At 45.7% G+C, this 14969-nt stretch overlaps 1 protein-coding gene across 1 annotated transcript in view; it reads right to left on the reverse strand.

Moving 5' to 3' along the window:
- Nucleotides 1–14969, reverse strand: part of LOC148506449 (uncharacterized) — a 164378-nt gene that overhangs the window by 16880 nt on the left and 132529 nt on the right. Inside the window, 2 exon segments of the mRNA XM_088446713.1 lie at nucleotides 696–798; nucleotides 2598–3741. Of these exon segments, the coding sequence (XP_088302839.1) occupies nucleotides 696–798; nucleotides 2598–3741 (1247 nt within the window).

Here is a 14969-nt window from a genome sequence, read left to right on the forward strand (position 1 = left end):
TTTCGTCCAGATCAGGACCAAATAGGACTTGTCCATTAAAAGGCAAGCATTCCAAACCCTTCTTGGAATCTGCGTCCGCTTTCCAAGAGCGCAACCGTAAGGTGCGGCGAGCCACCACTGCTGCTGAAGAGATTCTGGAAGTGAGGAGACCTATATCCAAGGCTGCCTCATTAATGTACGTGGCAGAGTCTCTGAGATTACCCACTAACTCCACCTGCTCAGTGTCCAGAGACGCCTCCAAACTATCAGCCCAGCGCTCCATGGCTCTGGCCACCCAGCACACGACCATAGCCGGTCTGGACGGCCCCCCAGCAAGGGAATAAATGGATTTTCAGGCATATTTCAACCTTGCGACCCATAGCGTCCTTCAAGGAGGACATGGAGGGCATGGGCAATGTAGCACTCTTCACCAGGCGTGTGACATGCAAATCAACCTGTGGAGGTGTTTCCCATTTTAAGAAATAATCATCCGCAAAGAGGTATGCAAAAGCCAAACGTTTTTGAGGCTGGTACCGCTTACCTGGATTTTTCCACGCCTCCTCTAAATGATCCACTAACTGACCAGATAGAGGAAATACAGTGGCATCACCCTTAACATCCTTAAAGAAGGCGTATTTGGATTTAGTCACGGGGGGATCCTCATCTTCAATAACCATCGCTGTACTGACTGCCCGTATAAGGCCAGGTATATATACCTTAGACTTAGACTCTGCCTCTCTTGTACGAGGGGGCTCTTGGTCCAAATAGTCAAAAATCTCCCCATCATCAGACGACACATCAGCCTCATCATACTGGTGTCTGAGACACTAACGACCGCTTATGTGGCCGTAAGGATGATTCCCCTTGCAATACGTCCGTCAGGTGCTGTACCGTATTGGACAATGAATTAACCCATGCAGGCTCCTGAGAGACCTGGGAGGGGCGACAGCGGGAGACACTGGGGTATCATTAACTGGCGTGGGAACCCCTGAAGTTGGGATGAATCCGACTACTGCGCTAACCCCATCTGGGGGAACGCAGGGGGAGGAGTTAACTGGCCCACAAGGGTTGGAAGTGCCTTAGCAAAACAAGCCCAGGGTGGTTCCTGCACAGGCATAGTTATAGAGATAGGGCGTGATATCACATAACAGGCCCTACACATTCCTTCAGCATTCCCATCACCCTCCGCAAATGGACCATTAAATTTAGTACACTTTAGCAGGAGAGCAAAATCACTCTCAGACATGAGTAACCGAGTGTATGTGACTCCCTACACAGAAAAACTATAATGTTCACTGTGAGGTAATAAACACCCTGCAACACCGCACCGCAAGGGCTTTAGCAGATGAAGATATTGATACTAAAATGGCTGACAGTAGAAAGTTGAAAGTACAGGCTGCAGCGCTAGCATGAAGTCACATACAATGCAGAAGTAAACCCTGCACTATCAGCGCTGAGCTTAACTACGCAGACACAGAGTCTGGTAGGAAACAGCGCTGCATACTCAGGCCTTGCACTGGAGGAGAGGTATGCAGGGGGACCCGGACCACGATGCCGTTTCAGCGTCCAGCAGCGATTGCTAAGCTTAAGATGGCCGCCAAGGAGCAGGAGGCGGGCCTGGGGGAGGAGCGGCTACACACAGGCACAGACCGCTGTGGAGAGGCCGTGTGCAGTGGGGGAGGTAACGGCTGCTGTGCAGGGAAGGCACACTCCCCTGGTCTGCATTTAACCCCCAGGACGCAGGGTCCGCTCCGCCGCGGCCCGCTGTCCCAAGGGGGTAGTGGAAGCGCAAGATAGTACCTGGCTCCACACTGCAGCCAGTCCCCAGGGAGCCCCCTGCCTGGAGACTTAGGACTGTGTTCCCGGCGGGGACCCTCCGCGGGACCCCGCCGCTTACTTGCTCCCCGTACATCCGGCCACAGTCCAGGTAACCGGGGCCACCACTAGCTATGACCCCACTTACCCACCAGCATCCCCGGATCGGTACCGGCGTTCTGGTACCGGCGGTGTGAAGGAGTGACAACATGGACGTCAGTACTGACTGTCCATGCTGTACACTCAGACGTGCAGCCACAGCTGCCAGAAACAACTTCAGGGGCCAAACACAGCCTCCTCTGTTACAGGTGCTCCGACTCCGAGCCGGGCACCGACGAAAACTGAGTGCCTGAGGCTCGGGGGGCAGGGTATAAGAGAGGGACCCCAGTGCATCCTGGGAGGATGAAAAACTTAACTCTGTGGTGCCCGATGCCTGACGTCAACACCTATACCCCAAGGTATAATGTGGATACCCTATGGACCCTGAAGTAGAAATAGGTATATTGATTTGGGGCAGAAAACATGAATGTAACAGTCTTACGACCATAGTTTCAAAAATAACATTTCTCACAAGATAGATCACATGAACAACAGAAGCTGCCCAAGGCAGACGGTCATAACTGAATCCCTCCACTGATATCGACTGTGAACGGAGCATGCCCAACACCAGAAACAGCAAGTAACATCCAGCTGCTTGTGACAGTATACTCTGTCCTTGGGGTTGACTCCAAATATCAAATTAAATGTTTTAGTAATTTCTTATGAAAGAAAATTGGACAGACATGAATGCTGGTGGTTTTCACCCAAAGAACAACCCTCCAGCCATGCCTTCCAATATAAAGCTTTTTCCACATTCTAAGCACTAATACGGTAGCTCTCCCGTGTGACGTCTCTGATGTCTAACAAGCTCTGACTTACGTATAAAACATTTCCCACATTCTGAACAGGAATATGGTCTCTCTCCCGTGTGACTTCTCTGATGTCTAGCAAGATCTGATTTACATATAAAACTTTTCCCACAATCAGAGCAAAAACACGGCCTCTCACCTGTATGAACTCTGTGATGTACAACAAGATCTGAATTACGTCTAAACCCTTTCCCACATTCTGAGCAAGAATATGGTCTCTCACCTGTATGACGTCTCTGATGTACAACAAGTCCTGAATTACTTTGACATCTCATCCCACATTCCGAGCAACAATATGGGTGCCCTCCTGTGTGCATTCTCTGATGTGCAATAAGTTGCGATTTCTTTCTAAACCCTTTCCCACATTCTGAGCAAGAATATGGTCTCTCATCGGTGTGACTTCTCTGATGTTGAGAAAGTTCCAATTTCCATATAAAACCTTTCCCACATTCAGAGCAGGAATATTTGTATTCTCCTGTGTGACTCATCTGATGTCTAACAAGGTTCGATTTTTGTTTAAAACATTTCCCACATTCTGAGCAACAATATGGTCTCTCTCCTGTGTGACTTCTCTGATGTATAACAAGCTGTGAATTCTTTCCAAACCCTTTCCCACATTCTGAGCAAGAATATGGTCTCTTTCCTTTAGGACTTCTTTGATGTACAACAAGTTCTGGATTAAAATATTTTCCACAACCAGAGTTAGATGTATATGGAATGCAGTTGATTTTATTATGAGTAGATGTATACTGTGTATGATATGTGGGTGTATAATTGTCAGTGTGTGTGAGGTCTCCTCCATCACATGAGACTGGTTCCTCCTTAGTATGAGTAGATGTATACTGTGTATGATATGTGGGTGTATAATTGTCAGTGTGTGTGAGGTCTCCTCCATCACATGAGACTGATCCCTCCTTAGTATGAGTAGATGTATACTGTGTATGATCTGTGGGTGTATACATGTCAGTGTTGGTGAGTTCTCCTCCACCACATGAGACTGATTCCTCCTTAGTATGAGTAGATGGATCTTTAGATTGTTCTGTGGGTAAAAATACAGAGGTTAGAGTCATAAAATGTAATGTTCCAATCCACTCCACAGCATTAACTCCTCATTTAATTGAGAAAAAAAAAAATGGGAAAACACAAACCCCCCCACCCCTCCCAGGGAAGATATATAGTACCTGATTCTGACCCAAACGCAGCTGCGACAGTCTTTGCTTATTTTGCCACAGTTGCATTAGTAACTTTCTGCTATTTCCGCCACACAGCCCCTCCGTGGTGCACATCTATGTGTCTATATGTGCAAGGACTAAATTGCACACTCGACGCATCTATACACGCAGCATCAGACTGGTGCGTCATTAGTCACACCAACCATACTTGTACCAGCCCTATGCCAGGTGCAGTGTGTCCGCCTGAGTATGTCCTCCTATGTGATCAGGTGAGCACCTCTATATGCAACCCGCATTTAGTGACACTCCCATAAGACGCTACCCCTGCGTGCCTGTTTTGAACACTGCAACTGTGGAACCTGAGGCCTCTCTCAGTAATAGGACAGGACACGTTGGGGAAGGACATTTAATACCTGATGTGATAATGTTGTTAATAAACATAAGTAACAGAACTATGGTTATAACTGATACACGGCTTCATACACTTTTCAAGATCCATTATATAGGGAGCAAATGAGGAAAACCAATTTAATACACCAGGTATAAAAATAAGAGATATGGTAAGAACTTACCCTTGTTATCTCTATTTCTACGAAGTCCATAGGTTCCACAGGATACCTTGGGGTATAGGCGATGGCGGCAGACATCCGGGCACCACAGAGTTAAAAAGTTATCCATCCTCCCAGGATGCACTGGGGTCCCTCTCCTATACCCCGCCCCCGAGCCTCAGGCACTCAGTTACGTCACAAGCCATAGGCCGGAGGAGAGAGAAGAAAGTCTGGAACACACAAGAAATCACATTATCACCAGAGGGAGACGGAAAAACCGGTGACCAGAGCAAAGCCCATCTGCAGTACAGGTGCGACAGGGCGGGAGTCCTGTGGAACCCTATGGACTTCGTAGAAATAGAGATAACAAGGGTAAGTTCTTACCATATCTCTTAGTTTCTACTTCAGGGTTCATAGGGTATCCACAGGATACCTTGGGGATGTCCCAAAGCAGTATCCTTTAAGGGTGGGGACGCTCCTGTGTTGAAAGGAGAATCCGCCGCCCGAAGGAAGCATCTTGAGAGGCGTAGGTACCAAATGCATAATACCGTACGAACGTATGGACAGAAGACCACGTGGCTGCCTTGCAAAGCTGAACCACTGAGGCGCCACGTTGAGCTGCCCATGAAGGACCCACAGACCTAGTGGAATGAGCCCTAACAGAAGATGGAACAGGAAAGCCTTCATGAACATAAGCTTCAGAAATGGCCAGGCGAATCCATCCTGCCAATGTTTGTTTAGTGGCAGGCCACCCTCTCTTGTGAAAGCCATAAAAGGACAATCAGAGTCTGACTTCCTAAAAGAAGAAGTGCGGTCAACATAAATTTGTAAAGCCCGCACCACATCCAAAGTGGCCTCACCAAACGAAAGGTCCGGTGAATTAAATGATGGTACAATAATTTCCTTGTTGATATGGAAACTAGATACCACCTTCGGAAGAAAACCAGGACGAGTGTGAAGCACAGCCCTGTTCATATGAAAAACTAGAAATGGAGGTCTACATGAGAGAGCCCCCAAGTCTGAGTCCCTTCTGGCTGAAGCAATGGCCAGAAGAAATACAGTCTTAATTGTCAGCCATTTCAAATCCACTGAGCCCAGTGGTTCAAATGGCGGCCCCTGAAGAGCCCTTAAGACCACAGCCAGATCCCAAGGTGCCACAGGTGGAACAAAGGGAGGCTGAATGTGTAGCACCCTTTGCATAAAGGTGCGGACATCAGGGAGCATAGAAATCCTACGATTAAACCACACTGATAGGGCAGATACCTGCACCTTCAGAGAAGCAAGGCGAAGACCCTGATCTAAGCCCGCCTGTAGGAAGGCCAGAACCCTGGACAATCTGAACGCCCGAGGAGCATAACCTCTAGGGCGACACCACTGGAAGAAAGCCCGCCATACTCAATGGTAGATGCTGGCAGATGAAGGTTTCCGAGCTCGAAGCATGGTATTGACCACCGAGCTGGAAAAAACCTCTGGACCTCAAGAGGGCAGTCTCAATAGCCACGCCATCAAAGACAGCCAGCCCAGGTCCGGATGAAGACAAGGACCCTGTGAAAACAGGTCCGGACGTTGAGGCAACAACAGCGGTGTGTCCACTGAGAGACTCTGAAAGTCCGTGTACCAGTGCCGTCTGGGCCACGCTGGAGCAATCAGTAGGAGCCTTCCTGCTTGAATTTGCGTATCACTCGAGGAAGAAGGGAGAACGGAGGGAAGAGGTACGCATACTGGAAGGTCCACCTGACCGCCAGGGCGTCCACTAGACAAGCCTTTGCGTCTCTTGTTCTTGACCCGAACACCGGCAGTTTGTTGTTGTGTCGGGAGGCCATGAGATCTCTCTCTGGAAGACCCCACCTGTTCACCAGTAGCTGAAACACCTCCTGGTGAAGAGACTACTCTCCTGGATGCACGTCTTGACGGCTGAGAAAGTCTGCTTACCAGTTGAGGACTCCTGGTATGAACATTGCCGATATTGTGGTGAGATGCTTTTCCGCACGGACAAGAATGCGGGACACCTCTGTCAGAGCCACATGGCTGCGAGTCCCTCCTCGGCGGTTTATGTAAGCCACCGTGGTGGCGTTGTCTGACTGTACCTGCACAGGTCTTCCCTGCAGGACCTGTCTTGCTTCCTGGAGAGCCTCACACAATGCCTGCAGTTCCAATATATTTATTGGAAGAGCAGCTTCTACTAGTGTCCACCGTCCCTGGAAGAAGTGTGGACCCGTCACCGCTCCCCAGCCTCGGAGACTGGTGTCCGTCGTCAGAAGGACCCAGTCTGCAATCCAAAAGGGGCGCCCCTTGTTCAGGTGAGCAGTCTGTAGCCACCAGGCCAGAGGCATTCGCACCTCCGGGGAAAGCACCATAGTCTGTGTCTTTATCCGTTGGGGCAACCCATTCCATCTGGAGAGGATCAGCTTCTGCAGAGGTCTCGAGTGGAACTGGGCAAACTCTACCATGTCTAACATCGATACCATGGACCCCAGTAACCTCATTGCCGAGTGAATAGACACCCGGCGACTCTGCAGGCAAAGACGAACCTTTGCCTGTAATGCAGAGATCTTTTCTCCCATCAAAAAGATCCTCTGATGTTGGGAATCCAACAGAGCCCCTAGATGGAGCATCCTCTGTGATGGAACCAGGGAGGACTTCTTCCAATTTATCAGCCAGCCGTGAGTCTGCAATACAGAGACTGTCAGTTGCAGATGGCGCTGAAGTTTCTCTGGACACGTCCAGATAGGGTAACAGGTGAACTCCTTGCATCCGCACGTGAGCTGCCATAACTTTGGTGAACAGCCGATGTGCTGTAGCGAGACCAAAGGGCAGAGTCTGAAACTGGAAGTGGTTCTTGACCACTGCAAACCTGAGGAAGCGCTTGTGCGCTGAGATAATAGGGATATGCATGTTAAGCATCCTGAATATCCAGCAACACCATCAAATCCCCAGGCTCCATCGATAAAATGATGGTACGCAGGGTCTCCATCCTGAACCGAGGAACCCTCAGAAATTTGTTGAGGGACTCGAGGTTGAGAATAGGCTGGTAAGACCCATTGGGTGTCAGAACCAGAAAGGGGTTGTGTAAAACCCTATTCCTCCCAGAGGCAATGAAACAGTCAAGACGAGGCCCTGGAATTCCAGAATATAGGGCACTCTATGCTCAATGTGGTGGTTTGAGCATAGAGTGCCCCACATTGAGCATAGAGTGCCCTATATTCTGGAATTCCAGGGCCTCGTCTTGACTAACTAAAGGCCTGTGGTGAAAAAAAATCACCTGGGAAGCCCCTCTACGTACCCATGAGAGACCACTTCTCCTACCCAAGTGTCTGTAGTAATGTGATACCAGCTCTGGGCGAACTGAAGAAGTCGTCATCCCACCCTGGGGTCCCCAGGGGAAGGCCCGTTCCATCAGGTTTATCAGCAGATGTGACATCCGGGTATCTGGTACACTAAGCCTGTGTCTTTGGCTTGGTAGACTACCTAGCCCTTAACGGTCTAGGAAAAGACAGTTCCTTGGGCTTACTCTGTAAGGTCAATAAGGACAAAGTCCCAGACCCTGAAGGAACCTGACATGCGGATTCAACTGCCGTCAAAGTGCTGACAACTTGACCAGACTAGGGCCAAAGAGGACCTCACCATTAAAAGGTAAGTATTCCAAACCTTTTTGGAGCCTGCACCAGCTCTTTATGAGCACCACCGCAGGAAGCGTGCCACCACTGCTGCCGAGGCAATTATAGAAGTGAAGAGACCTATAACTAAGGCTGCCTCATTAACATCTATGGATGCAAGACATCTGCCCCTAGTCCATCCTCTGGCTACCCAGCTTAGCTGGTCTAGAAGCCCCCCCCTTAAGGGAGTATATGGACTTCCAACAAAACATCACTTTGTGACACGTAGCCTTCGAGGGAACATAGGGAAGGGTGCAGTACTCAGTAGGCATGTAATGAACTACAGGAAACGGATAACTTGCAGTTAACATTCCTGTAATATCACCGACGAAGGGAATTCCACAGAACACCCTTGACACATACAAGTGATGCGCCCGCGAAAACCTCGCATTTGCGAAAGGTCTCACACAGGCGAAAAAGTATCGCTTTTGGCAAAAAAATAGCGTGCAGGCGAAAAAGCATTGACTGATTTTGCCTAACGCACGCCCCATGTTGGCTTAAGGGAAAAACTTGCAACATGGACTGTTGGTACTGTAGTCGTCAGTCTCTGTACAAAGGTAGAGAGAAAGAGACTCTAATGTGAACACCGTGTAAATCACCAGGGAGGGAGAATTAGCTGTATGTTCTCACGGACCCGAGTCTTAACAGGTAGAGTGGAACAGCAGGGTGTACTTCATACCTGCAGGTCCAACCGCACGATAATCGCACACAGCATGCACTGGGTATAATGCAACTACATAGCATATACATATATACACATTATAGGAGCAAGGCAAAATACTAGTCCTGTCTGAAGCTTGTCAAGCCGCAGGAACTAACTGCATAAATATGGTAGAGTGCAATACTAATATTCACAAATACATAGGTCATATAAATGTGAAAAAACGACCCTCCGAATTCACATTACCGTCCGCTAACAGTACTTGGCATGTGGTACATTTTAGCTGAGGAGAATAATCATGTTCACTCTTGTGTGTGTGAACGATGTGTATGTGACGCACCACACAGAAAAACACTTTTCATTTTAACTGAGGCAAGAAGCCCCCTGCAGCACCGCACCGCAAGGGAGAGAAAGCAGGGATAGTAAAATGGCTGACAGTCAGAAGTGAAAGTACAGTCAGACAGCGCTAGCATATAGTCACATACAATGCAGACATAAATCACCTGCACTACAAGCACTGTGATCAACTACGCAGAAACAGAGCCTGGTAGGAGACAGTGCTGCATACGCTGACCTCAGCGGAGGAGAGGTATGCGGGGGACCCGGACCACACTTTCCCCTGTATCAGAATCCAGCAGCGTTCGCCACATGTATAAAATGGCCGCCGAGGAACTGATAGAAGACAGGCCCGGGAGAGGAACGCTGCCACAGCCCGCCAGACCGCTGCGGAAAGGCACTGTGCAGAGGGGGAGGTGCCTCCTGTGAGACAGGGGAAGCACACACCCCTGGCATGCTATTAACCCCAGGGACGCTGGAGCATTTTCCGTACTGCTGCAGCCCGTTGTCCCTGGTGGTCTAATGGAAGCGGAGGATCAGTACCTTGCCCCACACGCAGCCAGTCCCCTGGGAGCCCCATGCCTGGGGACTTAGGACTGTGCTATTCGGCGGGGACCCCGCCGCTTACCTGAACCCCCGTGAATCCGGCCACAGTCCGGGTAACCGGGGTCACCGCTAGTTGTAACCTCAGTTACCCACCAGGATCACCGGATCAGTACCGGCGTTCTGGTACCAGCGGGGTGTAGGAGTGACAGCATGGACGTAAGTACTGGCTGTCCATGCTGTACACATTAGTGTGCAGCCACAGCTGCATTGAAGAAACTTCAGGGGCCTTACAGACCCCCCTCTGTACAGTGCATCCGACTCCTGGCCGGGCACCGACGAAAACTGAGTGCCTGAGGCTCGGGGGCGGGGTATAGGAGAGGGACCGCAGTGCATCCTGGGAGGATGGAGAACTTTTTAACTCTGTGGTGCCCGGATGTCTGCCGCCATCGCCTATACCCCCAAGGTATCCTGTGGATAACCTATGGACCCTGAAGTAGAAAATATATAATTATCATGCAGATAAAGGCACTTAATAATTAGAATATTCCTCACTCTGAAAGGGATGCTAAGTGTTCTGTGCCTGCAAACGGATACAGTGATGACCGATCTGCCTACTCGAACAAGGTGCCCCTCTCATCTAATGCAATGGAAAGGTGGCACCTTTGCATTACTGAGTTAGGCTATGGAAAGCGAACACCACCATTCGTGGGTCCCCACCTCATTTTGGACCTATCACACCCTTTCCTGGCAGACACCTCCACCCGCATCGTGTTATTGATGATGAGGTATCAGACACTAGGGGGCGCTGCAGAGTGTGGGTCCCTCCTATGGCTCGGATACTGGATAAGCAGTGAGGATTAAACAGAAAGCAAAAACGTCGCTCCCATAATGGAGAAGCTTATATGGGTTCTGCGTACAAGCATAAAAGCTGGGACGGGGTCTTTTTTTAAATTTGAATAGTATATGACTAATTTACCATTTTAAAACATGCAACAAATAAAGCAACATAAAATAAAACATGGTGATGCTTGACAGGCATGTGACAGAAGCATATCTGAAATTCAATACTAATTCCAACTCCAACATTTGGTAAATAGAACCAAACCCCAATATATAGCGCCTAGTGGGAAATTCAAATCCACTTCCACATTTAACCATCACCGCTATAGCAATATAATTATACTAAATATAGGAGACCTGAAACATACATACAACTATAACAATTAATCGTAACAATAATTATAACAGTTACAACTAACTTAAACAAAATGAGTATTAACCATGGTGAAAAACTATAGTATGTAATTATTATGGATATCCAAACCAATAACACATCAACTATATATTTATTAACCTCAAATATAATAATCACAATCTTAGTGACTATAAATAAAGAGGGGTATTCAATATGAAACGTTAATTTCACTGTCGAAGTTAACGTTTCATATCGGAGTTTTTACCTGCGTTAAAGTATCGGGCGCGCTCCCGCTTATCCCAGTATTCGATATAAAATTAACGAAAACGGGAAACTCCGAAGTTGGATTTGCGTAAAGTTACGAATTTTTCCTTAACATAATTGTAAGACCCCCCTAAAGTTGTAAAAACATGGGGGATCACTATGGGTACCCCCGTTTTAGCCTTTAAATGAAAGTCGGGGATTTAAATAGCCGCGGCAGGTGTTTTTTTCCCGACATTGAAGAAGTGATGCAGAAGAGCACTTAGGTTATTTTTTTCGTTTTTTTAAGTGGTCCCATCACATTTGGGGTACATGAAAATGGGTACTAGCATATTTTGATGTCCCTAAAGTCAGCTTTTAAAAATTCTGCATTTGTGCACCTGCCGCTATAATTCTATTCTAGAATACACCTGCCGCTATAATTCTATTCTAGAATACACCTGCCGCTATAATTCTATTCTAGAAAACAGCTGCCGCTATAATTCTATTCTAGAATACACCTGCCGCATACTTGCAGAATAGCCCTGAACCTATTTCCCTAGTTTTAAACAATTTTTTCCCAATTTTTTTTTTTCACCTCAATTTTTAAATAAATTTTTTGGGGTGTCCCTATTTTTTTTTAAAACTTTTTTTTGACACAGTTCTTTTTTAAATGTCATTCCCAGGGGTGCAGGCTATTTTTTCTAAGCCTGCACCCCTAAACCCCAATTCTGCACTTTTTTTCGACACCTATTCAATGGTGAAAAGTTATCCCCGTTTTTTATCAAAGACTTTTAAAAACTGCGATAAGTCTCTGAAATTGAATAGGGTGTAAAAGTAAAACCTGCGATAATTACGTCATACCTCCGATATTAACGCAAAAACGATGTTATCGCTCCCATATTGAATACCCCTGATGGTGATTGTAAATATGAAAGTGTACCTTTCTGATAAGAAGCGCATTATTTATAAATGGATTTGCTTCAATTATAATAATAAGTGTATTAACTATAGACATAACAACTATTATTGTACAAACTAATTATACAGTGGCAATAATAGTGACTCTGAATAAACTTATTAATTACCATTCTTAAACCAAATATGTTGTGTCTATAAATATAATAATGACATATATTAACTCTAAATACATTTATATGCTTAATAATGATAAACAACCCAATTACAGCCATAGTATATAGTTTATGTAAAATGTAATCGCCATCTCATTTTACAATATACATTTTATGCCTATACATAGCATCACTTATATACAGTCAGGTGCATAAATATTGGGACATTGACAGAATTCTCATATTTTGGCCTCTATTCACCACCACAATGGCTTTGAAATGAAACAAACAAGATGTGCTTTAACTGCAGACTTTCAGATTTAATTTGAGGGGAATTACATCCAAATCAGGTGAACGGTGTAGGAATTACAGCGGTTTCTATATGTGCCTCCCACTTTTTAAGGGGCCAAAAGTAATGGGACAAACTAAACAATCCTAAATCTAACTTTCACTTTTTAATACTTTGTTGCAAATCCTTTGCAGGCAATTACAGCCTGAAGTCTGGAACACATAGACATCACCAGACACTGGGTTTCATCCCTGGTGATGCTCTGCCAGGCCTCTACTGCAAAGGTCTTCAGTTCCTGCTTGTTTTTGGGGCATTTTCCCTTCAGTTTTGTCTTCATCAAGTGAAATGCATGCTCAATCGGATTCAGGTCAGGGGATTGAATTGGCCATTGCATAACATTCCACTTTTTAGCCTTAAAAAACTCTTTGGTTGCTTTGCAGTATGCTTCGGGTCATTGTCCATCTGCACTGTGAAGCGCCGCCCAATGAGTTCTGAAGCATTTGACTGAATATGAGCATAGAATATTGCCAGAAACACTTCAGAATTCATTCTGCTGCTTTTGTCAGCAGTCACATCATCAATAAATACAAGGGAACCAGTTCCATTGGCAGCCATACATGCCCACGCCATGAAACTACCACCACCATGCTTCACTGATGAGGTGGTATGTTTTGGATCATGAGCAGTTCCTTTCCTTCTCCATACTCTTCTCTTCCCATCGCTCTGGTACAAGTTGATCTTTGTCTCATCTGTCCATAGGATGTTGTTCCAGAACTGTAATGGCTTTTTTAGATGTTGGTTGGCAAACTCTAATCTGGTCTTCCTGTTTTTGAGGCTCACCAATGGTTTACATCTTGTGGTGAACCCTCTATATTCACTCTTGTGAAGTCTTCTCTTGATTGCTGACTTTGACACATATACACCTAACTCCTGGAGAGTGTTCTTGATTTGGCCAACTGTTGTGAAGGGGTTTTTCTTCACCAGGGAAATAATTCTTCTGTCATCCACCACAGTTGTTTTTTCCGTGGTCTTCCGGTGTTGCTGAGCTCTCCGATGCGTTCTTTCTTTTTAAGAATGTTCCAAACAGTTGATTTGGCCACACCTAATGTTTTTGCTATCTCTCAGATGGGTTTGTTTTGATTTTTCAGCCTAATGATGGCTTGCTTCACTGATCGTGACAGCTCTTTGGATCTCATATTGAGAGTCGACAGCAACTGATTCCAAATGCAAATGTCACACCTAGAATCAACTCCAGACCTTTTACCTGCTTAATTGATAATTAAATAACGAGGGAATAGCCCACACCTGTCCATGAAATAGCTTTTGAGTTGATAGTCCCATTACTTTTGGCCCCTTAAAAAGTGGGAGGTACATATTGAAACCGTTGTAATTCCTACACCGTTCACCTGATTTGGATGTAATTCCCCTCAAATTAAATCTGAAAGTCTGCAGTTAAAGCACATCTTGTTTGTTTCATTTCAAAGCCATTGTGGTGGTGAATAGAGGCCAAAATATGAGAATTCTGTCAATGTTCCAATATTTATGCACCTGACTGTATACACAAAAAACAAGAAAAGAGAAAGACAGAGAGAAAAAAATATAATTAAAAAATAAAATGAATAATAAAAAAAAATAATAATAATAAAAATATAAACACAAAAAAGATGCACTGGCTCTCTTATCATAACTTAAATACACAAGAAAACAATACACTATTATGTACATCTAATATTTGGTAAATGTTCGCCTAGAGATAAAGTACTATGAAATCTTCCTTATTACTTTATGATGAGGCAAATTTGGACTCCATCCATCTACCCCAAATCTGATTACTTTTAATTACCGCCTTACGTGTAACATAAATGTGTATTTTATGCTGTACAATAAGGCGAATTAAAGACAGCCAGGCTTCAACTTTCGGTCCCTCTGGAGCCATACATAATCGGGCAATAGACACTTTAGCTAAGGCACACATATTATAAACGGTTTACTATCTTTATTAACTAGATTTGCCTCTATTGTTCCCAAACAACACGCTACAGAGGTGAGTATTACATTAGAAATTCCCAGTTCAACTAAAACAGACTTAACCCGCTCCCAGAATTGGCAAACTAATGGACACTCCCACAATAAATGCCTAAATGAACCCTCCTCTGTGTGGCATTTAGGACAACAATTGGAAGAGCTGCCCCCATATCCAACTAAATGAACCGGGGTAAGTGTATTGGGATAGCAAAATGGCTACTGACAGCCATTTCTATTCATGGTTCTTATGTGTGTATCAGACATGAAGTGGTATCAGGCATGTGGAAAGCAGACAGGCCATAAATCCACAAGGCGTTGTCTACTGCGACGTACGCTTGCGTTAAGTTTTAGAAAGTCCTTATCAGTAGTTAACCAATAAAGTAGTTTGAAGTAGGTTTATGCCCATATTAGTATAGAGTTAGATGGGTATGATAAGTAGGATACTATATAAACGAAGAAAAAAGGAGATTCCAGTGGCCTGCCCTAAGCCTGGACCAGAGACTGCAGTTGGTGGCCAGGAAATTGT

This window comes from Taudactylus pleione, unplaced genomic scaffold, assembly GCF_031769625.1.
Source record: "Taudactylus pleione unplaced genomic scaffold, aTauple2 ptg000403l, whole genome shotgun sequence".
In the NCBI taxonomy this organism is placed as follows: Eukaryota; Metazoa; Chordata; class Amphibia; order Anura; family Myobatrachidae; genus Taudactylus; species Taudactylus pleione.